The sequence below is a fragment of the Pipistrellus kuhlii genome, unplaced genomic scaffold, assembly GCF_014108245.1.
Source record: "Pipistrellus kuhlii isolate mPipKuh1 unplaced genomic scaffold, mPipKuh1.p scaffold_m20_p_4, whole genome shotgun sequence".
Taxonomy (NCBI): Eukaryota; Metazoa; Chordata; class Mammalia; order Chiroptera; family Vespertilionidae; genus Pipistrellus; species Pipistrellus kuhlii.
The window spans coordinates 71,310,856-71,335,981 of NW_023425540.1; the positions used below are offsets into that span (position 1 = coordinate 71,310,856).

A 25,126-nucleotide genomic window follows, 5' to 3' on the forward strand; every position below is an offset into this window, starting at 1 on the left:
CTCTCTCATCATTGATCTCTCTCTCTCTCTCTCTCTCTCTCTCTCTCTCTCTCTCTTCCTTCCTCTCCCTCTGGAATCAATTATATATAATTGATAAAGACACAAATTATATATATATAATCAGATGGAGATGGAGTTTTGGGGAACTTTAATTTTATTTTTAAATCTTTATGATATTTTTCTTTATTTATTTTTATTGTTGATGCTATTCAGATGTTCCCACTTCCTCCTCTTTACCCCCTCCACTCAGCCCACCTTCCCTCTGGCCATCAACACACTGTTGTCTATGTCTATGGGTTGTGTATATATGTTCTCTGGCTAATCCAGGGGTCCTTCACCTAATTGGGGGTGTGTGTGCGGGAGGCAGCTGATCGATGCTTCTCTCTCATCAATGTTTCTAACTCTCTCTTCCTCTCTGTAAAAAAAATCAATAAAATATATTTTAAAAACAAACAAATCCTTGCTTCATCTGATATCCCAAGAAAACTTTAAGGATGAGGAAGAAGTACAGAGAAGCAAGCTATGTACTTAACTATCTTTCTACTTCTGAAGATCATTCACTTTTTATACTGTCAGGTCCCCTTGATCAAGCTCAGCTTTTACTCATAGTATTCCACTATCCACGCTATCTTCTCCACTCACCTAAATCCTGCTTACCCTTCAAAGCCTAACCCTCCTGCAGCCACCCGCCCAAACAGAGGGAGAAGGGACCCAGAAAAGGGAAGAGACTTATGCAAGGTCACGCAACAGAATTAACTCTCACTGGAAGGAGAATTTAGGGTTCTCATGTCCAATCTAAGGCAGCAATTCTGTAGCACATTAGAATGGGGGCTGATTATGCCTGGGCATGCTAACTCCCAGAGCAAGAGCATCAGGTCTGCAGGCATCTGATTCTATAAAGTAGTGATGGGAGAGAACTAGCTTTTGCTTTTTAATTTTTATTTATTTTATAATGTTTTTATTGATTTCAAAGGGGAAGGGAGATGAAGAGAAACATCAATGAAAGAGAATCATTGATCAGGTGCCTCCTACATGTCTGCAACCGGGGCACGTGCCTTCACCAGGAATGGAACTGTAACCTTCTGGTTCATAGGTTGACCACGGAGCACACCGGCTGGGTGAGAACTAGCTTTTGTTGGAGGACTAGACCCAGCAGTGGGTGTGGGGCGGGGGGGGGGGAGGAGTGTGTGTTTCAGTGCATTGGGATTGGAAGCTCAGGAGCTGGGGGGCAGGGCAAGGCCAGGGCTACATGATGATGAGGTGAGTAGAAGCAGGGACACCATGGCTTTCCTTGTGCTCCTCAAACAGCTGCTCCAGACCCTTCATGTAGAGCCTGTGGTAGTGGTCAACTTCCTCGTCAGTGGGGATGAGGCTCTGGGGCACTAGGATGGGGCGGCCCACTGCAGGGAGAGGGGAGACAGATGAGGTGAGAAGTGCCCACACAGCTGATGACGGCTTTCTTCCCTGGAGAGGTGGACTCACCCACAGTAGTGATGGGTGTAGAGAAGGGCAGCAGGCCCCAGGAGTTGGCTGAGAAGAGACCTCGGCCCCAGAAGACGCAAGGAGCAAAGCCCAGGTACTTCTTGATGATGGACTGGCACAGATACTGCCAAGAGTCTGTGGCAAAAACCTTAAGTCGGTAGACATCATTCTCCCCAAAGGAGTACACAGGCACCAGGGAGGCCCTGGAAAGGAAGGGCCATAGAGAAGAGGGGTAGTCAGGCCATCAGCTCTTAGAGTACCCCAAGAATAGGAGTCCCAGAGAACAGCATAACCCTCCCCAAACCTCATAATTCCACTTCCCAAGCCCTTTAAAGCAAATGACAATGGCTACAGTGAAAAATCTGGAAGAAGGGACTCACATTTCCTGAGAAAAGATTGTGTACTGAACCTTCATATATACATTTCCTCATCTAGTCTTTACAACCAAACCATTGCAGGGCAGGTATTAACTCTTTCAAGGGGAAAGAAACATGCCCAAGGTCTTGCCTTTGAGATAGTGTCAGAGAAGGCTTCGCGCCCTGCTCTATGCATTATGACCCTGGCTCTCTTGGAGTGGGAGGAAGCTTGCAAAGTGGACGTAGTGCTTGGCACAGAGTAAACACTCAAACACGGACATGAGCGCCTTCCGGGTATAGGGCCCAGTGTGGATGCAGAACAACCTATAGGGTCCCGGGTGTGTGGGGATGGAGAGCGTGCACCCTAAGGTGCTCTGTGAAGTTCTGACCATTAAAAGCAGCCTCGGACTGGGCACCAGCACCCCTCTCACCCATGCCTCAGCGCCAGGCGTACGAAGCCTTTGCGGTTCTGGAGAAAGACGCGATGCTCCCCTGAGAGTGCATACATGGATTCCTGGGCACCCCCAATCATGATGACCACGGCCTGCCCACGCCGGGGCTGTGAGAGAATAAAGTCCAGGCTCTGGCGGCTCACAGAGCACACTCCTGCAGGCATGAGAAAGTGGGAGCAGTCACCACCCCCTCCTTGTCTCCCCTGCCCCTCAGCCTACCCATTCCTCCCAGCCCCACTACCCACCATGCCCATGTCACTGTGCCCTATAGTGTTGTTCCAGCAAGGACACCATAGGACACTTGCTCCAAGCTACTCACTGATGTCCACTGTGACCCTGGCCAGTGTTCACACCAGGTCCCTGAGCTAGGTGGGTGGAGGTCGTCCCGGCCAGAGAGCACCTCCTCCCACTCACATGGAGGCTCACCCATGGACATGAGGTAGTCTCGATAGATTGGAAGGTGGAAGAGTCCGTTCAGCGCGACTACTGAGGACCGAAGCCCAGGGAACTTCTCAGAGAAGCCCGTGCTCTCGGTGGAGAAATTGCAGGCGGTTCCGATGCACATGATCCCATGGGGATGAGAGCCAAACACATAGTTCCGGTCAGGGGGCAGCTCTACTGTTTTCACCAGCTTCGGGGTGTTGGGCAGGACGAGGGGAAGAAAGCCTAGCAGTCAGGACACCAGGTAAAAAGTGTCACCTCCCCTCACCCCAACTGATTTCAGAGATCAAGGATGGGTCAAGGGCACAGAGGGGCTGCTCTTGAACAACACTCCACCCCCTGCCCCATTGCCTTAGCTTAGGCAGCTGGGGTCAGGCTTCTGCACTCAAGGGCTGGATGGGTGGGGGAGGCAGGGCAAAGGAAGGAGGCAGAGAGTCTTTCTGGAGGGTAACCAGTCACCTTGATAGGATAATAATCCCTTAGGTGTTTCCAAATGGTCCAGTTCTTTATCCACTTAGACCGCCTTCCACCTTAGGGTAGAGAGATATGGGTGGAGGGAGCCCTGGAAGCACCCAGCTGCCATCTCTCCATACTTGGTCCCCTTCCAGCACTCACCCCGGTTGGGTGTGTCCCAGTCTAGGAAGAGCCATGCCAAGTAGAGAACAGAGAATGACCAGAGGGATGTGAACAGGAGGGAGAAGACAAGAAGGAATGAAGAAAGACCTGTGTGAAAGATGAGAAAGTAAAAATGAATTAGCCTTTGAAACTCAGTCACATCACCCAGCTGTTCCTCTCCTCCACTCTCAGGGATCATACTCTCTCCCTCTCTTTGCCCTTTGGGCACTCAGATAAGTGGCACTCCAGCCACTGCCCCAGACCCTTCTCCCCCTGCGGACCCCAAGCACCCACCCATGCCTCTTCTCACCCATGAAAAGGAAAGTGAGCACGAATTGGTAGGCACCCACTGCTTCCAGCCACTGCTTCTTCAGGGTCTTCATGGTGCGGGCAAGGGCGGCAGGAAGGTGGAGACTCCTATCCCAGGAGCTGCCCTGGGCCAGCAGGGCTCCAGGACCCCAGGAGAGAAGGTGTCTGGGAAGGCTTTCTTGTCCGAGGGGCCGAGCCTTTTGGACCTCCGGGATTGCGTTTGGGGTGGTGAGGTGGTGAGGTGGTGGTGGTGGTGGAGGTTGTGGTGTGTGTGTGTGTGTGTGTGTGTGTGTGTGTGTGGAGGGGGTTGTGGATGGGAGATGGCTGGATTCAGATGTGTCCTGCTGTTCTCAGGTTGATCTTTGAGCTTCCGTCTGGGCAGGCTGCAGGGCGGGTCTGGGAGGAGCGAGGGGCTGTGGGAGGGGGGTGTGGCAACTACCTTGCGAGGAGACTGAGCTGACGCTGGAGAGCCAGAGGGCCGGGCCCCATCAACTGGGGCGCCCAGAAGCCCACCTGAGACTGTCTGATCCAGAGTGGGGCCGAGCTGGGAGGAGGCGAGGGTGGGGCAGGGCTGAGGCGAGCGCGCAGACCTCCCCTCTGGGCAAAAACACACCAACACCGCGAGTCTGTTCCCGCCTTTAATGTCACCCCCATCCACAGTCCTAGGGGGCGGCAGGGGGGGAGGGGATGGGAGGCGCTGGCGCGCCTAGGTGAGGATCAGGTGCTGGTCGGCCGGGACCCCGTAGCGCGCCTTGTGCTCCTCGAACAGCTGTGTGAGCCGCTCCACGTAGAGCGCGTGCAGCGCGTCCACCTGCGCCCGGCCGGGCCGGGGGCTCCGCCGCACCTGGATCGGGGCCCCCACTGTGGGCGGAATGAGAGAGAGAGAGAGAGAGAGAGAGAGAGAGAGAGAGAGAGAGAGAGAGAGAGAGAGAGAGAGAGAGAGAGAGAGAGAGAGAGAGAGAGAGAGAGATCGCTGGGACTGTAACAGGGGTCATGGCACTAACAGGTGTCAGAGGCCAGCTTGAGGGTGAGGTCGGAGCGGCGAGTCCGGATCTCAGACCCCCAACCAGGGACCGAGCCGTCTGGCCCGGGGGGACGCGCGGGGTGGGGACTAGGCTCCGAGGGTGGGCGGCCGGGCTCACCTACGGTGCAGATGTGGCTGCGGAAGGGCAGGGGGCCCAGGCGGCCGTGGAACAGCGGCAGGGACAACCTCAGGAGCGGCTGCAGCGCCTCCTGAGCCATCCGCAACCACGAACCCGGGGGGTTCGGGACCTGCTGGAAGACGTCGTTCTCCCCAAAAGAGAAGACGGGAACCAGAGAGGCCCTGGGGGAGAGAGGCGTGCCTGGGTCCCGCCGGGCGGGCGCAGCGCTCCTCCCCCCGCGCGGGGCAGCGGCTCGCTCCTGCCCCCTCCCGGCCTCCTCACCCACCCGTGCTCCAGCGCCAGCTTGACGAATCCCTTCTGATTCCGGATCCGCAAGCTCAGCGCTCCGGGCTTTGCCTCCAGCGCCTCCAGGGGCCCTCCCACGGCCAGGACGGCCACCTGGCCGCCGCCAGGCCTAGACAGCAGATAGGCGATGCTGGCCTTGGCTGAGGACACCAAACCTGGGGGGAAGGCAGAGGCTGGGAGAGGAGTGGCCCCGGAGCCTGGGGCCTCTAGAAGAGACGGGAGGGCCCCGGGGAAGGCAGAGCTGGGACCGGGAGCCCCCAGGCTGGAGGGCAGGTCAGAGGTGACAGCAGGTCGGGCTCCCCACTCCTCACCACTAAGCATGATGCAGTCCCGGAAGACAGGAAGGTGGAACCAAAAGGGAAGCATGAGCAGGTGTGGGCGGAAGCCAGGGAAGAGGCGGGAGAAGCCGGTGGCCTCGGTGCAAAAGTTGCTAAAGGCCCCGATGACCAGGACGCCGTGAGGGTGGAAGCCGAAGAGGTAGTTGTGGGAGGGATCCAGCTCTGCGGTTTTAACCAGCTGGGGGGCAGAGGAGACACACCCCGCCCCCGTGGTGAGACTGGATGTGTGGGGGAGATGATTGGAAGGGTCTGTTTTGTATCTGTCCCCTCCCCAGCGGGGGGCTCCTGGGGGGCCTCACCGAGATGGGGAAGTAGTCCCGGAAGTGTCTCCAGATGGCCCAGTTGCGGACCCAGGCAGATCTGCGGCCTCCTGTCTGTGGGGTGTTCCTGTCTCCATAGAGCCAGACCAGGTAGAGGACCCCTAGTATCCAGGCCCGGCTTAGGAGTGCAAGGATCAGCAGAGCCAGGCACACCTGGGCTGGAGGATGGGTTGGGGCAGTGGTTGGCAAACTCATTAGTCAACAGAGCCAAATAGCAACAGTACAACCATTTAAATTTCTTTTGAGAGCCAAATTTTTAAAATTTCTTCTAACACCACTTCTTCAAAATAGACTCACCCAGGCCGTGGTATTTTGTGGAAGAGCCACACTCAAGAGGCCAAAGAGACACATGTGGCTTGCGAGCCGCAGTTTGCCGACCATGAGGTTAGGGAGTCTCAGGACCTGGGCATTTAAGTCCCAGATCTCCCCCTGGCCCACTCCCTTCCCTGCCCCAACTAATTCCTTCTCAGTCCTTGAAGGACCCAGAAGATCCCTGCCCCACCTCCCCCCTGTAATGGGGCAGCAGAGCCTCAGGCGTGTGTGAGGAGGTTAAGTCCAGGGATTCAGGGACTCACACAGCCCCAAGAAGAGGAAGAGCCATTGTAGGACCGCAAACACCTGGAGACTCCGGCAGAAGCGGCTGGAAGAGGCCGGCATTCCGTAGAGGGGAGTCGCACAGGGGCCACCCGGAGCTCTTAAGCTCGCCACTTTTGGGCCCAACCCATTTGCCCTGACCCCTGGCCCCACATGCTGACGTGGACACTAGGCTCTGATGAACTCAGGCAAGGAAGGGTTAACCACTACTGGAGCTCATGGAAGCGAGCAGGGGGGAGGTGTTTGGACTTTGTTTGTCAGGACCTCCCACCTCTGTGAAGAGCTAACAGAGGCCTGGGAAAGTGGGGGGTTTGCCAGAGCCACCAACATGAGGGAGAACAGCCTGGAAACCTTTAGGCAGCCTAGGACTCTGTGCAGAGACGCTACAGAGGGAAGGGCTTTGTGGGAAAAGCTAAGGACTGAGCCGTGGGCACCCCTCCAAGTAAGTTGGGGCCAGTCCTCACTGTCACTATGACCCTACCCAACCGCGTGACCAGAGGCCTTGTGAGAGCTGGCACCTTCTCCAGGTCAGGGGATGTCACTTCTTTTATTTTTATTTTTTTATCCTAGGTGTGCTAATGCCAACATCACTACTATATCTGAGTCTGGTTATGTTGCTTGTTCTGTCTCTTCAAACTATGCTTTTTGCCTTTTAGTATATCTTGTGATTTTTTTTTTTGTTGAAAGCCAGGCATGATATACTAGATAAAAGAAACTATAGAGTAAGTAGACCTTTGGTGGTGTGGTGGTAAGGTGTGGGGAAGGGGAAGCGTCTACAGTCCTGTGACCAAGGCCTCAGTCTGTCAGTGAGCCTGTGTCCCTGACCTGTGAACGCCACGCATGCTTCTCTGTCTCCTCCAGGTGCGGCAGGGCAACTAGAGGGGGGAGGGGGGTTCCGGTACATTTCTCTTTCTCCAGGTTTGGTAAGGTCTGATAAAACTCCAATATGTTAGGCTCTGGTAAAGTAGCTTCTCTTGAGGTCAGGCCTTGTAGATGGAATGCACTGGCATAGGGAACGTCACTTCTTTAGGAAAGTCTGACACCCATCCCTTCAAGTGCCTTTGTCACATGCTTTCCTAGCACAGAATAGTTTCCCCCCATTATGGTAATTTTCAGATTAAGGTCTCCCCTACACTGTAAGCAACAAGAGGCAGCCCTGGGAGGTGCTTTGTAAATGGATGGACCCCCTGGAGGAGACAGCTTCCAATGCCCAGGTTGGCACACCCTTTCTGTCCCATTCTTGTGCGGCTTCCACATCCAGGGACCTCACCAGGAGGCATTTTCTGCTGTCCCTGCTCAGCACACTTCCACCACCAGGGTGAGAGAACTTAAAAGTCCAGCCAGAGAAACGCTCAGTCCTCGTGGAGAGGTGATCCACCCACTCAGGTGACCTGCCCCGCCCCCAGGAAGGCAGGCTTCATAGGGCAGTTTTCCCGGGAGTCAGGGCAGGAGGCAGGAATAAAGTGGACAGCAAATGAGGTGTAGGAGGCGGGAATTTCCTGGGACAGGTGAACAGGCTTGTTTGGTTTTTAAAAGGCTTCTTCTGCAAGAGAACAATTGGAGATAAACTCAGGGAAGATGGGCTGATGCAAGGCTGGCGAAGACCAAGCTGAAGGGGCGTGGCTGGCTGGCCTCCGGGTCCCTGGTGAAGGGGTCTTGGCTTGATGGCCCCTTAGAAGCTGGAAACAAGACCTGCTCTCAGGAGGTCTCTTTTCCAAGGCCGCTTCCTATTCCTCTTCCAGGAGGCTTTCCTTGGAATGAAGCAGCAGGCCTTTCCCTTTCCTGATTACCCTCTCTCCCCCCCTCCCCCCACTAAAAACTTAGGTCTCAGCAGCAGCAGTAAGGCCCTTGCCTGCCTTCCCTCATAGGACACATGCCTCCAGGGAGTCTTCCTTCTCTGAGCACCGTCCCCGGAGCCCAGCTCAGGGATATGCCACCCGCCTTTCATGTAAAGATGCCATCAAGTGATGATGGATGCTCTCAGGGAGGAGTGGGTGGCTTTCAACAGACCCTGACGGTGAAGTCCTTTTGGTTTGACCCTTCTCTGGCACTTCCCAAGCTCAGGCAATAACGGGCAGCGAGAACTGGCATCCAGGGAAGCTTCCAAGTTCCCACACATTCTGCTTCTGCCTTTTCCTCTTCTCTGTTCTCTTTCTTTAGAGTAACTCTAGTCTCTCTCTACTCTGGGTGGCAGGAGGGGTGCAAGGTCAATAGGTAGATGAAAGTTAATAAATGGACTCGAAAGTTACAAATCCTCCTTTATTGGGAGTGAGGCTAAGAAACAATAAGTTATCACATGGGGAACCCCAAGAAGCTCTCTCCCATGAACTCTTTCTTGGGGGCTGAGGAGCGGGACTTGGGGCTCCAGGAGCTTCTTGAGAGGGCTGTGCGTTGGGGGTTGGGGAGCGAGGTGAGACATCCAGTCCCAGGCTCACCGGACATACACTCAGAAGACGAAGAGCCAGACAGACCCCCTCTGAGAGCGAGGATAAGAAGGCACAATGGCAGGAGAGGTGTGGCACAGTTGTTGAGTGTCAGGGGTCGACAAAGGACACCATGATGTAGCGAGTGCCCCTCGTGGTAGGCAGCCCCTCATGGTAGTGGGTGAGACGGCCAGGGTGCAGAAGCCCCCAGCCCTTCCGTGGGGCTGAGATCACGCAGTCGTAGCGTAAGAAGCGGCAGCCGCCTCCCTGGGAAGGGGACACAAGAGGAGAGTGAATAGACATGGTGGCAGACAAATAAAGGGGGCAGACAGATACAAGGACACAAGAGGCAGACTAAAGATATAAGGGAGGGGTTTTTTAGGGGGTTTGGGGTGTCAGCAGATGGGGAGATGCAGGAGAAAGAGGGCAGGAGCCAGTCTGGAAGTGACCCAGGAGAGAATAGCAAAATAACTGGGGAAGGTGCAGGGCAGGAAAGGCACCTAGGGCTGTGTGCAGGTGAGTAGGGAGTGGACACAGGCTTCCAGTAGGAGTGTGTGTGTGTGTGTGTGTGTGTGTGCGCGCGCACACACACGGGCACACATGCAGATGCCATGGTGGTGCCCCGAAGTGGGAAGACACTAGGGGCTCACCTCATAATCCAGGTCCTTGTGGTTGAGAGCAACGTTGAGAGTAAAGGTGGACGAATCATGATGTGGCCGCAGAGAAGGCTGTTCATCCGGCCGGTAGCGGACCACGAAGTTCATCACTGCCCGGGTCTGTGGGGACACGAGGAGAGAGGCGGAGAGATGACCCTCAGGTCCTAGGGCTCTCCTGATGAAGTGACAGCTCCTGTCCAAGGAGTGGGAGTGGCTGCAGGGGTCTGGGACTGGGGTGTGGGGAGGTTGAGGGAGCAGGCAGGAGCAGCGCCCACCTTGGTGTGGTAGCCTGGGAACAGGCTCTCGGTCATGGGCCCCACGTACGTCCTCAGCAGCTGCAGCCACTGGTCTTCGTAGCCCACCTGCTTCATGTGGATGTCCACGGTGGGCACGTTCTCATAGCCCCCAGCCAGTCTTGAGTCCTGTGGACGGCGGGCACTGAGCCCCTGGCAGAGCAGTGCCAGCCTCCCCTCTGCTCTTGCTCCCAGGTCTGAAAGCCCGTGTTCCCTCGTCTGGAACAGCCTCAACCGCTTCTTAGCTCGACTCACACTTATGGTCTCTTTAAGTCTCAGCTAAGACGGCACCTCTTCTGTGAAGCCCCTTAGTCCCACAAGCCTGGGCCAAGGGCCCGTCCTGTGGCTCCCACATGCCATTCTGATAGCACAGGTGAGAAGGCAGAATTTGGCCTGCACAACTCAACAGGGCACCTCAGGGGCTGGCACTGAGGACCTGCCCAGTAAGGATACATGAATGGATGGATACATGAATGGATACATGAATGAATAAATAAATGCGGCTGTGACCCCTGTGGGCCCATCCCCTTGGGGACCACTCTCTGTTCCCGCTCTCCTGATTCTATTTTCCCTCCGTCGGACCCAACAACTCCCTCCTCCTGGAAGGGGCCCTCCTTTCTCCCCTCCCCCGCCCCTCTCACCTCATGCCGGCCTCCTGACCACTGACCATAGTGCTCCATTTCCTCCACCAGCTCATCACACATCTGGTCTGAGAGCAGAGGGAACCAGTACACATCTGGGCAGGGCTAAGGACAGGGCAGGGGAAGAACAACTTGTTCAGTCACGGGGCTGGATGACACGAGGAGGGGGAGGCAGGCAGCCAAGGAAAGAGAGGAAAAGCAGGAAGTTTAGAAAGGGAAGCCAGGCCGAAACCGGTTTGGCTCAGTGGATAGAGTGTCGGCCTGCAGACTGAAAGGTCCCGGGTTTGATTCCGGTCAAGAGCATGTACCTTGGTTGTAGGCACATCCCCAGTAGGGGGTGTGCAGGAGGCAGCTGATAGATGATTCTCTCTCATCGATGTTTCTAACTCTCTATCCCTCTCTCTTCCTCTCTGTAAAAATTCAATAAAATATATTAAAAAAAAGAAAGAAAGAAAGAAAGGGAAGCCAGGAGATGAGAGAAGCTAGGAGAATGGGGATCTGAGTGAGGGGATGGGCAGCAGTAAAGGCTCAGCCAGGAGAGTCTGAGCCAGAGGCAATGGGAGCAGCACGGAGAACACAGCACACATGGCAGGAGAGTCCTGGAGGCCCAGATTCTGGGCCAGCGCTTCTCAAACTTCTCTACGAAAATGTCATTTTGTAGACAAGAGAGGCTCACTGAGTGATGCTGGGGAGGGGAGCTGAACGCCTATCGGATCAGCCCTTCCTTCATCTTGCCCAGGGAAGAGAACCCTCAGGCACCTGAAGGAAGTCAGTCTGGAAACTGCTAATCGGACGGCGGGCCCCGGGGATGACAGCCATCAGGCAGCAGGGCATCCGGAGTGAGGCTCACCTGCTCCACGAGTCCGTCCCCTTCCAGAGCCCGGCTGTAGTTCTCGTGGATATACTGCTCCTTCCAGTCCTGGCGGGAGGCAGGGGAGTACACCTTGACGTGTGTCCTCTTTACTTCGTCTGGTCCCACCCAGGAAGCCCCTCCCCGGCAGCAGCAGGTCCTGCCAGGCTGTCATGCCCATGTGCATCCTCCTCTGGTGAAGGCCATTCACACTCTTTGAGCCGGGCCCCCCCACTCACCAGGGGGTTGTCAAAGATCTGCCAGAGGTCGGGGTGCAGGTGGTCTGTGTCGTACCGGGAAGTGGCCAGGAGGCGGCCAAACTCATGTTGGTTGCTGAGATGGAGGAAGATGCCCTGGAGCGGGGAGAGGGTGTGAGAAGGAGACAGGCGGTGGCTGCCCCCCAGCACCCTGGCATTGGGCCCTGCTGCCACGCTCACCTTGTCCCTCAGGCTCTTACAGAAGGCCATGTCTGGGTCGGTGTCACTGCCGGAGAACACCGCCCTCTGAGGCAGCTCTGTCCGTAAGGTGTCCCCCCGGATCACGTACGCCTGGGAAATGTAGGGCACGTTCCACACGCCCCTGGAGGTACCGACACTAGGGTCAGCTAGGTGGGTAGACCCCAAAATTCTGCCCAGTTCAGCCTGGGAGCCCCTTCCATCAGGGACACCCCACTCTCTGAGCTGAGAGGCCATCTCACTTCCTCTGTCAAGCACTCCTGGTCACAACCTACCAGTGGCCCCCTTCACAGCCAGCTTCTACCCACAGCCGCACCAGAAGATCCCTGAGACTGAGGCCTTGGGAGAGGGTGGGGCATCTGTTCAGGCCCGGGCGGGAGGAGGAGAGGGGCTGCAGCCCTGGCGGGACTCACACTCGCTTCCGCTGCACCAGCTCCACGTAGTCCTCGGAGCGCGCGTAGTACTCGTCGGGACTCAGGGCTCCCCAGAAGTTGGACCACAGCTTCCCATGGCGGGATAGCATGGGCGCGATGACCTTCCTGTGAACAGGTGGACGTGAGGATTGGGCCAAGGCGGGCCCCGTGCCCAGGGAAGGAGCTGGGGTCCCCGGGGGACCACTTGGGGGCCCTCTGGCTGAGCCGGGCAAGCAACCTGTTTTCTTCAATGAGGATGCGCAGGACCTGCTGGTTGGTGATGACGGCATCAGCATCCAGACTGAAGTAGAATTCACACTTGGGGTCCTGCCGACACTTGTCCCTGCGACAGACCAACAGACAGAGGAGCTGAAACTGAAGCAGGTGGGGGAGGAAGGTACTGCAGAGGGGGCGAAACTCCCCCTCACTCTGGGACCTCCAGGTTGTCGAGTCTGAGAGAGAGAGAGAGGGGCAAGGGAGGGACAGGACATATGGTGGCCAGGAAGGCAGCACTGACGGATGGAGAAGGAAGGGTGGTGCAGTGGGTGGCAGCCTCATCACCTCCCACCTCCTTTCCCCCACTGAGCCTCCCTGCCCCGGTCTCACTCACATGGCCATGTCCCTGGCCTCGCCTGGGGTCAGGGCCTCCTCTGGCCCCACCAGCTTCACAGCTGAGAAGTGGTCCTGGAGCTGGGGCCAGGAGTCGGCAATGTGGGGTTCATGGTACACCTCCTGGAGATGGGAGGAAATGGGGGAGGGAGCTGAGAGGGCAGAAAAGATGGCACTTGGGAGGCAAGGATGGGGTGGAGGGCGTCAATGGAGAGAAAAAAGGGGCGCATTTGTAATATTTCCAACAATAAGCATAGTGTGAAAAAACAGAAGATATGGCACCTGACGGATGGGATAGGAAAGGTGGTGAGTGACCAGAGTATAGGAAGCAGAGGGGAGTTCTGATCAGGGCAGGTCCCTTGGTAAAAGGCGAAAGATTTATGCGATCTTAAGAGAAGCCAGAGTATAGGGCAGGTCCCTTGGAAGGGCCCACAGGGAGAGACTGTCAGGGGGTCTCACGTTGTTATGTAAGAAGAGGGTGATCCTGTCGGGGGGATAGTCCAGGAGCATCAGCCTTTGCAGGAAGCGGGGCAGGAACGGGGTAGGCTGTTCCACAAACACGGCCAGAAGCACCCGGGGGGGAGGCTGGAAGATACATGACAGGGCTCAGAGGAGAGCCTGGCACTCCCAAGTGCTCTGTCCTCTACAACCTGGCCAGGTTTGGGGGTTCCAGGAGCTCTGCCACCCTGCTTCAGCGTGCTCTCTCCTGCCCTACCCCTCCTCACCTGCCCCTCTGGGAGTGTCCTCCGGTCCTGGTCACAGAATCCACAGCCTCCCCCAGGAGTCCAGCCGTTAGGGACATAGTTTCCCAGGTAATTCAGCTGGAGCTGTTGGAAGAGACAGGGAGAGAGGCTAGCCAGAGGGGCCCATCACCAGAGATGAGGGAAGGCGGGCAGACAGACGGGAACAAGGAAGGGAGCAGTGGGCGCCGAGAACCTCTCCTCATATTTCTGCTGCTGGGGCTGGGAAGGACCAACGGCTCAGAAGGGCTGGGATTAGGTCTGGGGCAGGGACAGAAGTTGTGGGGCCAAGCCTGGGACAGGGATTAGGGGCTGGGGCTGGGACTAAGATTGGGGCAGGAGTGGGGGCCAGGCCTGAGGCCAGGATCTACTGGGGCAGAGGCTGGGCTGGGGGTATGAGCCATATAGGGCACCTTAGTAGGACCGTTCCCGTGCACCACAACAGGAAGCGTGTCGTAGGCCACATTCCGTATACGCACACGATTTTGATCAAATTTTAAAACCACCTCATCTGGGGAAGAAATGCCAGCATTTAGACTTGCTTTCTCTTGAAGCTGCCATGCAGCAGGTGCTTCTAAATATGGGGGAATCCAGCTACTCTGATGCCACCCTGCGGAACTCCTTCAGTGTAACATGCAGACAACCGCAGACCCCAGTCCTCCTTTGTAGCCTAGTTGTGTTAAAGAAATTACAGAAGCAAAGCCTTTGACCCAGGGCCTTGGCACATAGTATGTTTCATAGATGTTAGGTATGACAGCTGCTGCTTTTACCACTGCTAGCACCTTTCTCAGCCATTCAGACACTTGATGACGACAACCCCAATTCCAGCAGGAGCCCCTTCCTAATTCAGGACCCCCAGCAGCCTCTCTCCCCTTCCCTTCTGATTGCCTTTCTCCTCACCTAAAGCCCCATTGAGGTTCTGAAAGATCCGGGATTTATGGTCCAGATTAAGGCTGAATTTCTCCTGGATGGGATAAGATGGAACAGTTAATTCAAGAAGGGGTAGGACACCATTTCTCACTCTTTTCCCTTTACATCTTTCCGAAAGCCTCTTCACGCCTTCTCTCCCATTCAGCTAAGGCCTGCCATCCCATAGAGCTGCAGGGGGTCAGTCACCCCTTCTCTGTCCGTCCTTACCCTCAGTCCTGGGTCCAGATAGAGTCGCGTGTAGAACAGCTGATCGTCATCGTCATCCTTGTACTTCCACTGGCGGACAATTTGGTGGACGGTGGGGGCAAAGCCAATGAATCCTGTAGGGGGTAGAGGGGGGGGGGAGCTGACTCCAAGACTCCCCAGGTCCATGAACCTGTCTCCACTCCCTCTCTGGGCTCCCGGCGCCTGGAACACTCCATACCCCATCACTCTGGGTCCCTCTGCCTCGGCACTCTGCCACTCACCACCAGAGTTGAGGAAGCGCTTCCCCGTGCCCACCTCAGGGTACTGCTCTGCCAGCCCCCACTCAGGCCAGCAGAAGCTCTCTGCAGAGAACAGCAGGCGGCTGCCACTCTGGACGAACTTCTTCAGCAGTTCGGAGGGGCTGCCAGCCAAAATCACATCATAGCTGGCAAGGAAGGGGAGGATGAACAGCACAGCCACTGGGAGCGTGAGGACCCTCACCCTCTTCTTGCTGGCCCCACCCCTTTCTCCGGACCCCCAGCCCCTTTACCTGTCCACAAACATGATGATCATATCCTCCCGGTCTTTGTATTTCTCCATTTCCTTCTTGAGCCACCTAACCTTCTGTCCTCCACCGACTGTTCTGGCCACATCACCTCCTCGCCACTTCTCTCCCAGGCCCAGCGTCTGTGGGGGAGACCCGCCATGGCAGGCAGGCAGGCAGGCATTCAGCGGGCCAGGCTCACCGTGGGACCCCAGGCATCCAGTCTGGGGCACTCCTCCAGTTGGAATTTCACCACACCCCGCCCCCTGCCTCCCCCTCCCCCCTAGCGGCAGGAGGGCTTCCTCTCCTCACCCGCACTGTGTAGTTGAAGAACTCAGCTGACCGCAGGAAACGCCGGTATCCCTCTGTCTCAGCGGTGGCCACGGTAATCACCAGCAACTTCTCTGTTACCAGCGGGGAATGAGCACCCGGGACACTCACCCAGCCCACGGCCCCACATGCTCCACTCCTCTCAGGTCTTCTTCCCCTCCTTCAGACTCTGCTAAGGTCCCTTCCCTTTTGTCTCCCCATTCCCTCTGAAATCTACCCCCAAGGAAACTTCCTCCCCAGTGAGAACGTGACATCCAGGACGGGGTTGACCCGTAGTTCAGGGTCGGCAGTGAGCAGTTCCGTCCTAAAGAGCACGGGGCGAGGGAGAGCCCCGACACCCATGCTGCCTCCTCGCCCCAGCCCCGGTGGACAGGCACTGCAGCCCCGAGCTCGCTCGGCTCTCCCTGAGGGTTCACCTGGGTTGACAGGGGATCCACTCTGGGGTCGGTCAGAAGCCGAGGCCACAGGAGGCGGCGACAGCAGCAGCAGCAGGAGCAGCAGGAGCGGGAGTCCGGGGCCCCAGGAGGCCATGGCGGGGAGCTGGCCGAGACCGCGCACAGGCCCGCGCCTGGTGCCCGCTGCGCGCCCGGAGCCGAACCGCGCAGCGCGGGGCTCTGGGAAGGCGACCCGGGCTACTGCGCGGCTCCCAGCGAGGAAGCGCCGGGCTGCGGCTCCGCCCTGGAAAAAAGGCGTAGCCGGGGGTTACCGAAAACTCCAGATGCCGGCGCCCCAGACAAGGCGAGGATTGTCCCGGGCGCGGCGAGCTGCGGAGCGAGCGGAGGGGCCGCTGGGCCGCGAGGCGAAAGCGGGGCGGGGGCTCGGGCCCGGGGCACCAGCTGAGGACTTTGGTCCCAGGCAGCCCAACCACGGCTCGCTCGCAGACACCGGAGAAAACTGAAACATGGAGAGGGGAAGTGACCCCTTGCGGTCCGCCGAGAGGCGGGTCTTCGCCATCGCCCTGCCCCGGCGGGCGGCGGGGCGGAAGACTGGAGAGCGAGGCTGTGGGGACGCGCGGGGCGGGGGCGGTGGAGGAGCGGGCCGAAGGCAGAGAGGGGGCCGAGGAGGCTGCAGCCCCAGAGGAGCTAGTTGTGCAAGTGTCTGTGGAGGTCATCAGGGACCTCTCGGGCCGCCCACTCAAGCCTGCTCATAGTCTTTGGGAGTCCCTTCAGTCATCTTCACGCCCCGGGAGAAGCTCCAGTGGCTGCCTTTGTGACAATGGCATGTAAAGAAGGACCAAAGGAAAATGATGTTTCTCGAAAGACCACGGGCACCACATCTTTAAAACGTCCCATTTCAGGGTTCCCGCAAAATACAAAGCTACTCTAAGGCCGGAAGTACTTTTGCCCCTATAAAATATGGCAGAAAGCGTGCTCATCTCCAAGGGAACATCATGTAATTAGTCAAGGCGTAATATTGCGCACGCGTAGAAGCGCGCGTCGCCGGAAGTGATGTGCCCTTAGTGAAGCGGCTGGCGTAGGACGCGTGCGTAACTGGCTCTTCCGTCAGCTGTGTTGTGGAAATGGTGGAGAAGAAAACTTCGGGTATGTGCGCCCCCGGGGCTTTGCTTCCTTCCTTCTCTCAAATCCGAACCTGGCCTAAGATTTTTCTCACCTCATTATTAGTCTCAAATCCTTTCCCGGGTCCTCGCTCGGGTCCTGACCTCGGGGCTGCCCCGCATCATCCAATCACGTTTTATTGATGCCTGTTCCCAGTGGGACTCTGGGGATGGAGAAAGGAAAAAAGGTCCTTATTTTCCTAGAACTGGCTTTTTGGGAGGAGGGCAGATGTGCAGACCTACCATTGTACTTTGTACGTGCTATGGCAGAGGGATGTGCAGCGCCTGGGTGCATGAAGGAGAGGCACCCAGTCCAGCTTCTGGAAAGGAGGGGACTGTGAAGGACTGTAGGGGAAGGGAACGCTTGAAAACCTCGTTTCGCTCCGTGCAGGTGCGTGTGGGCTCATTCCCGGCAGCAGGAACCACACTTGCAAAGGAAAGAAAGCAAGAAAATCAAGTTGCTTAGGAAGCCAAGTTCATGGTGCAGGGTTTGCAGAGGCTTAGTAAAAGAGGCTGGAGGGCTAGGGAAAGACACCCTTGAAAGACATTATATACTCTGCCAATGAATTTTAACTCAGAGCAGTAGAGAACCATCCAAGGCATTTAAACTAGGGGAGTGACGGAAACTAATTTATCTTTTAGAAAGGCAGTTCTGGCTTCAGTGCAGAGGACCGATGGGAGGGACGAGAGCAGCACTGTCCGGTAGCATTTTGGGGGATGATGGGAATGTTTTTAGTCAGCACTGTTCATCATGGCAGCCATTAGCTGCATGTGGCTGTTGAGCACTTGAAATGTGGTTAGTACAATCGAGGAACTGAATTTAAATTTTTATTTCATCTTAATCTACATCTCACTTTAAATAATCACATGTGATTAGTGGTTAGTTGATTGTATAGCACAGGTCTAGAGGCTGAAGGCCAGTGAGGAAGCCATTAAGTGGTCCAGATAAAAAGAGATGAGGGTCAGAATACCTTCAGATTGACTCGTAATAAATTCAGTCATGTCACTCCTTTTAAAAAAAAATGTTTTTTGTTGTTTGATTTTGAGGGGGTGGAAGATGAGGGGGAATAGAGAGAAACATCCATGAAAGAGAAACATCATTGATTGGCTCCTTCCTGCACGCCCCCTACTAGGCATCTGCTGGCAATCTGAGCATGTGCCTGACTGGGAATTCAACCAGCGACCTCTTGATTCATAGTTGACACTCAACTACTGAGCCACCCCAGTCGAGCATCACTCCTTTAGAACTCCTCACTGTATTTCTATCACCCTCACCATAGAATCCTCAAATTCAAATTTTTATAGATACTGAAAAGAAAGTTTCTTAATGGTCTGCATGACTTCATAACTTCCTTCCCCCCACACATACTTTATATACCAGCCACAATATTAAAAAGAGAACTTTTAAAAAATATATATATTTTATTGATTTTTTACAGAGAGAAAGAGAGAGGAATAGAGAGTTAGAAACATCAATGAGAGAGAATCATCCATCAGCTGCTTCTTGCACACCCCCTACTGGGGATGTGCCCGCAACCAAGGTACCTGCCCTTGACCGGAATCGAATCCGGGACCTTTCAGTCCACAGTCTGAAGCGCTATCCACTGAGCCAAATCGGTTTTGGCAAAAAAAGAAAAAAGAAAAAAAAAAAAAGAGAACTTTTAATTTATTGAAGGCACCACAGTCTCCTATCCAAGCCTTCTCTCATGCTGGTCCCAAGGCCTGAGACACCCTCCCTTCTCTCCCAACCAAGTTAAATTCTATTCATCGATCAGCCCTCAGCTTGTGCGTATTTCCTCTGGAAAATCTTCCTGACTACTCCAAGGCCAGGCTCTGTCATGCGCTCTGTAGCACTTTGTACTTTCCTGTACTAGCAGGTACTATACTTTACCATTCTTGTTTGATCATTTGTATTCCCCACTAGACTATAGGCCCTGGTTGTATTCCAAGAGCTTAGGGCATAACCTGGCACCTGGAAGGGAGGCAGACTAGTGCAGTGATCAAGAGCATGTTTTATGATGCTGGGCAGTTTGGCATTTGAATTCTGACCCAGCCACTTTCTAGCTATGCAAAGTTCAGTAAGATGGGGATGATAATGATACCTTTTCCATAGGATTATTGTAAGGGTTAAAGGATTCCTTTTATATAGAGCTTAATATAGTGTGTGGCTCATTGTTCATGCCCAGTTATTATTATGGTTATAGACTCTTGGTAAATATTTGTTTAATGAATAAATAAATATTTTGTGGTGAACAGCTGATATGATAATGAAGAGAGAGCTTTAAAATAATCCTAGATTTTTGGTTTGGATGTCTATGTAGATGGTTTCATTCACTTAAAGTCTACTGGGGAGATTTTTAAATTTGAGTTGCATTATCAATGGAGTCAGCAGGTAATCTCCTGCAGCCAGTCAAATAGTCAGTTTTGGAGTTTATGAGAAGGTTTTGGATTGAGAAAATCACCTTTGGAACCATTTGCTTATAGGTGAGAGAGCCTTGTGTTTGGATTAAAAATCTCAGGAAGAGTTTATAAACTGAGAAAGATAACAGGGACAAACATCTCCTTAGAGGCAGAGAAAGAAGGCAAGGTTGGAAACAGAAGCATAGCCAGATATGGAAGGAAAACCTGGAGTCATGTTAAAGAAGCCTCTGAAGGGACTCTTTCAATGCAATTCTCAGAGTATAGAGAACTCAGGTAAAATGCACTCTGGGCTTGGCCCGAGGAGGTCACCAGAGTCCCGAGAATGTGTGATTTTCATAAACTCCAGCTGGTTGTTGGGGTTGAGGGCTGGATGGGAGATGAAGAAATGGAACATCACATGGACCACTCTGTCAAAGAAAAGTAGCTGTGGCCGAGACTGGTTTGGCTTAGTGGCTAGAGCATCGGTCTGCGGACTGAGGGGCCCCAGGTTCGATTCCGGTCAGGGGCATGTACATTGGTTGTGGGCACATCCCCGGTGGGGGGTGTGCAGGAGGCAGCTGGTCGATGATTCTCTCTCATTGGTGTTTCTGACTCTCTATCCCTCTTCCTTCCTCTCTGAAAAAAATCAATAAAATACAATATATATTTTTAAAAAGTAGCTGTGAAGTTGGATAGACATGAGAGAGTTTAGTAGGTTTTTCCATGAAGGGAAAGTACCAGTTGAGGAGGAGAGGTTGAAGATACAAGAGGGAGGGGAAGACTCAGCTGCAGGTGAAGAACTGGGTTTAGCAGTGAGACTTGCTGGGGCTCCCAAGCAATTATGACTGAGGGTGGGCTAAAAGATGAGAGTGTCTGCATGTCAGTGGTCCATTCCCTTTGAGGTAGGAAATGAAATTGCATGAAGGCCAAGTGCATGAAGGTACCAACGGAGCCTGGGAGCCCTGAATTTACAGTGGTGTCGTTAATACAGTTGTGTGATTTCTGTCAGCATTTCTCTGATTGGATCCTCTGGGATTGGGAGGAAAGCTGCAGCCAAAGACATAGAAAACAGGCATGAATGACTGAAATGGCAAACTTAACTAGCTGGGAAGGAAGCAAACCAGAGGGGCTGATATACATCCCCCATTAACCACAGAGGGGTTCCAAGACCACCAATGGAGCCTGAAATTTCAGACAGTATTGAATCCTATACATATGTTTTTTCCTACATACACACACACACACACACACACACACACACACACACATATATATATATATATATATATATATATATATACATATATATATATATATATATATGTTTTATTGATTTTTCACAGAGAGAAAGAGATAGGGATAGAGAGCTAGAAACATCGATGAGAGAGAATCATCGATCAGCTGCCTCTTGCACACCACCTATTGGGAACATGCCCTTGACCAGAATCAAACCCGGGACCCTTCAGTCCACAAGCTCTATCCACTGAGCCAAACCGGTTTTGGCCATATATATTTTTTAAGGCTTCTCTTTGGCATGTACTTGACATCACTACACTTGTGTTTTGGGGCCAAAATAAGGGTTGCTTAAACACAGGTATTTTGATACCACAACAATTGATCTGATAACTGACATGGCTACTTAGTGGTTAACGGGCAGGTAGTGTATACAGCCTGGATACTTGGAAAAGAGATGATTCACAGAAAGGAGTGGTTGGCATGAGATTTCATCACAGGTTCCTGTTTTTGGTGGCTCTGGATGCTGTAACTCTTATGTGGTACTAGAGCTAGAACACTATGCAATTTAAAACTTATGAATTGTTTATTTCAGTTTAACATTTTTAGATCACAGTTGACCGCAGGTAACTAAGACTGCAGAAAATGAAATCTCAGATAAGGGGGAACCACTGTATTGGTAGGAGATATAGGGGCCGAGGTCTCAGTGACTAGGATCTGGGACTCCACACCCCATGGATATCATCTACACACTGCCCAGAGCCTGGGTTACCCCAGCTTCTCTCTTCTCTGTGTTCCCCACCCCCCCCAACTCTTCTGGTTTTGTCCCATATAGTTCGCTCCCAGGACCCTGGACAGCGGCGGGTGCTGGACAGGGCCGCTCGGCAGCGGCGTATCAACAGGCAGCTTGAGGCCTTGGAGAATGACAACTTCCAGGATGACCCCCACGCAGGACTCCCCCAGCTTGGCAAGAGACTGCCTCAATTTGACGATGATGCAGACACTGGTGAGGCGGGTGGGACTGGGGACACATGGCTGAAGGAAGGGGAAAGAGTCAGCCTAGATTAGGGTTGGGGAAATACATTGAGCTGGGGGTCAGATGACCCAGGAGCTTCTCTGGCTCTGCCAGGAATTGGCTCCTGTGACTTTGACCAAGTCCCTCTCCCCATTCTGTGCCTTAGTTTCCTCTTGTGTATTTAGAATAAAGACAATAGAGTAGGTGAGCTCTGAATTCCCTTCCAGTTCCAATACAAAGTCTTAGATTTAGGGAGTGTAGAGATGAAGAACAGCTGGGATTGGAGAAGTTGGGGGAAGGGAAAAAGATGGTAGACAGGCCTTCTGAGAGTCCAGGGGGTATGTGAGTGGGGAATGGACACGAAGGCACTGGGAACGAGGGGGCAGGGAAAGGTGGTGCATTTCTTGGAACGTGTCAAGTAACTTATTTCTTCTGACCAATAGGAAAGAAAAAGAAGAAAACTCGAGGCGATCATTTTAAACTTCGCTTCCGGAAAAACTTTCAGGCCTTACTAGAGGAGCAGGTGAGAGAGGAGCTGGCGGGGAGGAACCCACAGAGAAGGGCCGAGCCCACAGAGATGCTTGTCCATGGAGGGTGTTTGCTGTGAGGGTGGAGGAGTTGTGTAGTCTCCCCCTTTGTATCTGCAGAACCTGAGTGTGGCCGAGGGACCCAACTACCTGACAGCTTGTGCGGGACCCCCATCCCGGCCCCAGCGCCCCTTCTGCGCTGTATGCGGCTTCCCCTCTCCATACACCTGCGTCAGCTGTGGCGCCCGGTACTGCACTGTGCGCTGTCTGGGCACCCACCAGGAAACCAGGTTAGCTAAGAATATGCCCCAAATCCACACCCTTTTCCTCCTACGTCCCACAGCCTCCCAGGCCCTCCCCTCATCCTGGGTTTCTCTGCCTGTAGATGCCTTAAGTGGACGGTGTGAGCCTGGGTATCCCTGGAGAGGAAGGCCCTCTGTGCATCAGCCTGTCCTCAGAAAGGACATCACAGGAATGAAAGGTGCTCTCCTGGACCAAGAGAGGAACTGTTCATTCACCCAACAACCTTGTGTCTTATCCTCCAGAGACCAGGCTTACTCCCAGGGATGTGGCAGGGAAGTGGGCCACCCCCCAGGGTACTGTCATAATATTAATAAAAGGTCTTATGTGAGGAGGCACCTACTTTTTGGTCACATGGTGTTTCGGGGTTGAGGTTGATGGGTCATCTGTTTCTCCTACTCTTGTCTTTTTTTTTTCTACCTGTCAATCACTGCTCCTACTCTCTGCCCCTCTAGGTCCCTGACCATGAAAGATTGTGTCCCATTCTCCATGTCTCTGCATTTCTTGGCTGCTTCTTTATATCATATTTTTGGTTATTGATTTAGTTAAATTGTTTTTACTTTTTGTTTTTCTTTGTTCTTCTGAATGATTTTTAAAAATATATATTTATTGCCGGGACCGGTTTGGCTCAATGGATAGAGCGTCAGCTTGGGGACTGAAGGGTCCCGGGTTCGAATCCGGTCAAGGGCATGTACCTTGGTTGCGGGCAAATCCCCAGTAGGGGGTGTGCAAGAGGCAGCTGATCGATGACTCTCTCTCATTGATGTTTCTAACTCTCTATCTCTCTCCCTTCCTCTCTGTACAAAATCAATAAAATATATTTTATAAAATATATATATATATTTTATTGAGTTTTTATAGAGAGGAAGAGAGAGGGATAGAAAGCTAGAAACATCGATGAGCCGGACCGGTTTGGCTCAGTGGATAAAGCGTCGGCCTGCAGACTGAAAGGTCCTGGGTTTGATTCCGGGCAAGGGCATGTACTTTGGTTGCGGGCACATCCCCAGTAGGGGGTGTGCAAGAGGCAGCTGATGGATGATTCTCTCTCATCGATGTTTCTAACTCTCTATCCCTCTCCCTTCTTCTCTGTAAAAAAATCAATAAAATAATTTTTTAAAAAGTATTTGTTGAATGTATGACCTCAATAGATTAATGATATTCAGCAAAGTCAGAGTGAAACATCTTTTTAGGCACTTCTCCCCATTTCGGTGGACTTTCTTGGCGCCGGCTCAGATGTTCCTGGTGTCTTCCTGAGGACTGCTTGCCCTTTCTCTGGAGACCTGCAGTTGGGCAAGTGGTGTTGGTGACAGCTTTGTGTTGAATGGTGGTGAAAACAGGGTTTACAGTACTAAATGTGGTGTTTTTATGTAATTGATGGCTGTAAATTTTTTTACTATTCTTACATTGAAGATGGATTGTTTTTGTCCCCTTCTTCTGGGATCTGGGTAGGCTTATGATTCCTTCACCTAGGAGAGAACGGCAGAAGTGAAACTATGTTATGTGTAAGACTAGGTGTAAAAGGCAGTGCACCTTCTGCCTTGTTCCTAGGACACTTGTTTTTTTTCTTAAATTAAATTTATTGAGGTGACATTGGTTAATAGGATCATATAGATTTTTTTAAAATATATTTTTATTGATTTTTTACAGAGAGGAAAGGAGAGAGAGAGAGAGCCAGAAACATCGATGAGAGAGAAACATCGACCAGCTGCCTCTTGCACACCCCCTACCGGGGATGTGTCCGCAACCAAGGTACATGCCCCTGACCAGAATCGAACCCGGGACCTTTCAGTCCGCAGACCGACACTCTACCACTGAGCCAAACCGGTTTCGGCGGATCATATAGATTTTGACATTTGCTTTTGGAACCTTCAGTCACCATGTAAGAAATCCAACTGTTCTGAAGCCACCATGCTGTGAGGAAGCCCAGGCTACAGGGAGAGGCACGTGTAGGTGCTCCCAGTGACCGGTCCAGCTGACAGACCTTCAAGCCACCCCAGCCCAAGATTCCATCTTAGGAGGGAAGATGCTTTCTGATGACGTCAGCCAAAGTACCATGGCAGCCTCAGCCATTCAAGTCTTCCTAGCTTTGTCCTAAACATCATGGAACAAGCTCTAGCCATCTCTGCTGCACCCTGTCTAAATTCCTGACCTCAGAATCGTGTGTGTAACAAGTTTATGCCATTGAGTCTTGGGATGGTTTGTTCCACCTGCCTTGGAATGCCTGTCAGATTTCCACTGAGTCAGCACAATCTCTTTGGTTTATTTCCTAAGTTCGCTGACCTTATTTCATATTTTGTTGTTCTAAAAACAATCAAACTGGTTCTTGGTTGGTGTGAGATTTGTCTGCTCGCTGACACACTCAGCCTAACCCAACTGACCTTGATAGGATAGAGCCAGATCCCAAGGCCCTCCCTTGCTCTGACATGGATTGTTTCTACAAGTTACCCACTGACATTCTCAAGGAAGGGTCTCCAGACCCCCGTTTAAAACCATAGCTCCTCAAAAAAAGACTTGACCAACTTTTGCCAGCATCTTTGTATTAGTGGAAACTTGGTCCCCACCTTAGGAGGCACCCAGACCTTTGGGAAATCTACACTATGCCAAATCTCCTGGTGGCTAAAGCCAGGGTTTGATGGGGTCCCACAGCCCCTGCCTGGGCACACAGGAGCAG

At 53.4% G+C, this 25,126-nt stretch overlaps 4 protein-coding genes across 11 annotated transcripts; 1 reads left to right on the forward strand and 3 right to left on the reverse strand.

The window, feature by feature from the left end:
- Window positions 1–1,135: 1,135 nt before the first annotated feature.
- MOGAT3 (monoacylglycerol O-acyltransferase 3) lies at window positions 1,136–3,922 on the reverse strand. The gene is made up of 7 exons (XM_045571154.1): window positions 3,657–3,922; window positions 3,347–3,454; window positions 3,191–3,261; window positions 2,717–2,921; window positions 2,270–2,444; window positions 1,483–1,685; window positions 1,136–1,400 (listed from the first exon to the last, which is right to left on the reverse strand). The coding sequence occupies exons 1-7, from the start codon at window positions 3,727–3,729 to the stop codon at window positions 1,246–1,248; spliced, it is 990 nt and encodes a 329-aa protein (XP_045427110.1). The 5' UTR covers window positions 3,730–3,922; the 3' UTR covers window positions 1,136–1,245.
- A 353-nt stretch (window positions 3,923–4,275) lies between these two features.
- On the reverse strand, window positions 4,276–6,488 carry LOC118703389 (2-acylglycerol O-acyltransferase 2-like). Of its 6 annotated transcripts, none has more exons than XM_036410315.2 (6): window positions 6,337–6,488; window positions 5,741–5,919; window positions 5,415–5,619; window positions 5,084–5,258; window positions 4,798–4,979; window positions 4,276–4,516 (listed from the first exon to the last, which is right to left on the reverse strand). In XM_036410315.2, the coding sequence occupies exons 1-6, from the start codon at window positions 6,416–6,418 to the stop codon at window positions 4,362–4,364; spliced, it is 978 nt and encodes a 325-aa protein (XP_036266208.1). In that variant the 5' UTR covers window positions 6,419–6,488; the 3' UTR covers window positions 4,276–4,361. The 6 variants fall into 6 exon arrangements, with proteins under 6 accessions (XP_036266208.1, XP_045427106.1, XP_045427105.1 ...); XM_045571150.1 differs by having other exon boundaries at window positions 5,415–5,659; window positions 6,337–6,473; XM_045571149.1 differs by having other exon boundaries at window positions 5,741–5,862; window positions 6,337–6,433.
- Window positions 6,489–8,600: 2,112 nt separating this feature from the next.
- Window positions 8,601–16,286, reverse strand: PLOD3 (procollagen-lysine,2-oxoglutarate 5-dioxygenase 3). Of its 2 annotated transcripts, XM_036410307.2 has the most exons (19): window positions 15,842–16,286; window positions 15,408–15,499; window positions 15,102–15,238; window positions 14,833–14,996; window positions 14,573–14,685; window positions 14,336–14,399; window positions 13,849–13,946; window positions 13,421–13,522; window positions 13,155–13,280; window positions 12,697–12,818; window positions 12,325–12,429; window positions 12,087–12,212; window positions 11,656–11,797; window positions 11,458–11,571; window positions 11,219–11,287; window positions 10,369–10,473; window positions 9,710–9,856; window positions 9,429–9,554; window positions 8,601–9,045 (listed from the first exon to the last, which is right to left on the reverse strand). In XM_036410307.2, the coding sequence occupies exons 1-19, from the start codon at window positions 15,954–15,956 to the stop codon at window positions 8,890–8,892; spliced, it is 2,223 nt and encodes a 740-aa protein (XP_036266200.1). In that variant the 5' UTR covers window positions 15,957–16,286; the 3' UTR covers window positions 8,601–8,889. The 2 variants fall into 2 exon arrangements, with proteins under 2 accessions (XP_036266200.1, XP_036266199.1); XM_036410306.2 differs by having other exon boundaries at window positions 11,458–11,797.
- A 254-nt stretch (window positions 16,287–16,540) lies between these two features.
- On the forward strand, window positions 16,541–22,793 carry ZNHIT1 (zinc finger HIT-type containing 1). 2 transcript variants are annotated; one of them, XM_036410321.2, is made up of 5 exons: window positions 16,541–16,966; window positions 21,449–21,619; window positions 22,072–22,151; window positions 22,255–22,445; window positions 22,541–22,793. In XM_036410321.2, exons 1-5 carry the CDS (start codon window positions 16,945–16,947, stop codon window positions 22,560–22,562), a joined length of 486 nt encoding a protein of 161 aa, XP_036266214.1. In that variant the 5' UTR covers window positions 16,541–16,944; the 3' UTR covers window positions 22,563–22,793. The 2 variants fall into 2 exon arrangements, with proteins under 2 accessions (XP_036266214.1, XP_036266215.1); XM_036410322.2 differs by having other exon boundaries at window positions 22,276–22,445.
- The last annotated feature ends 2,333 nt before the right edge of the window (window positions 22,794–25,126 follow it).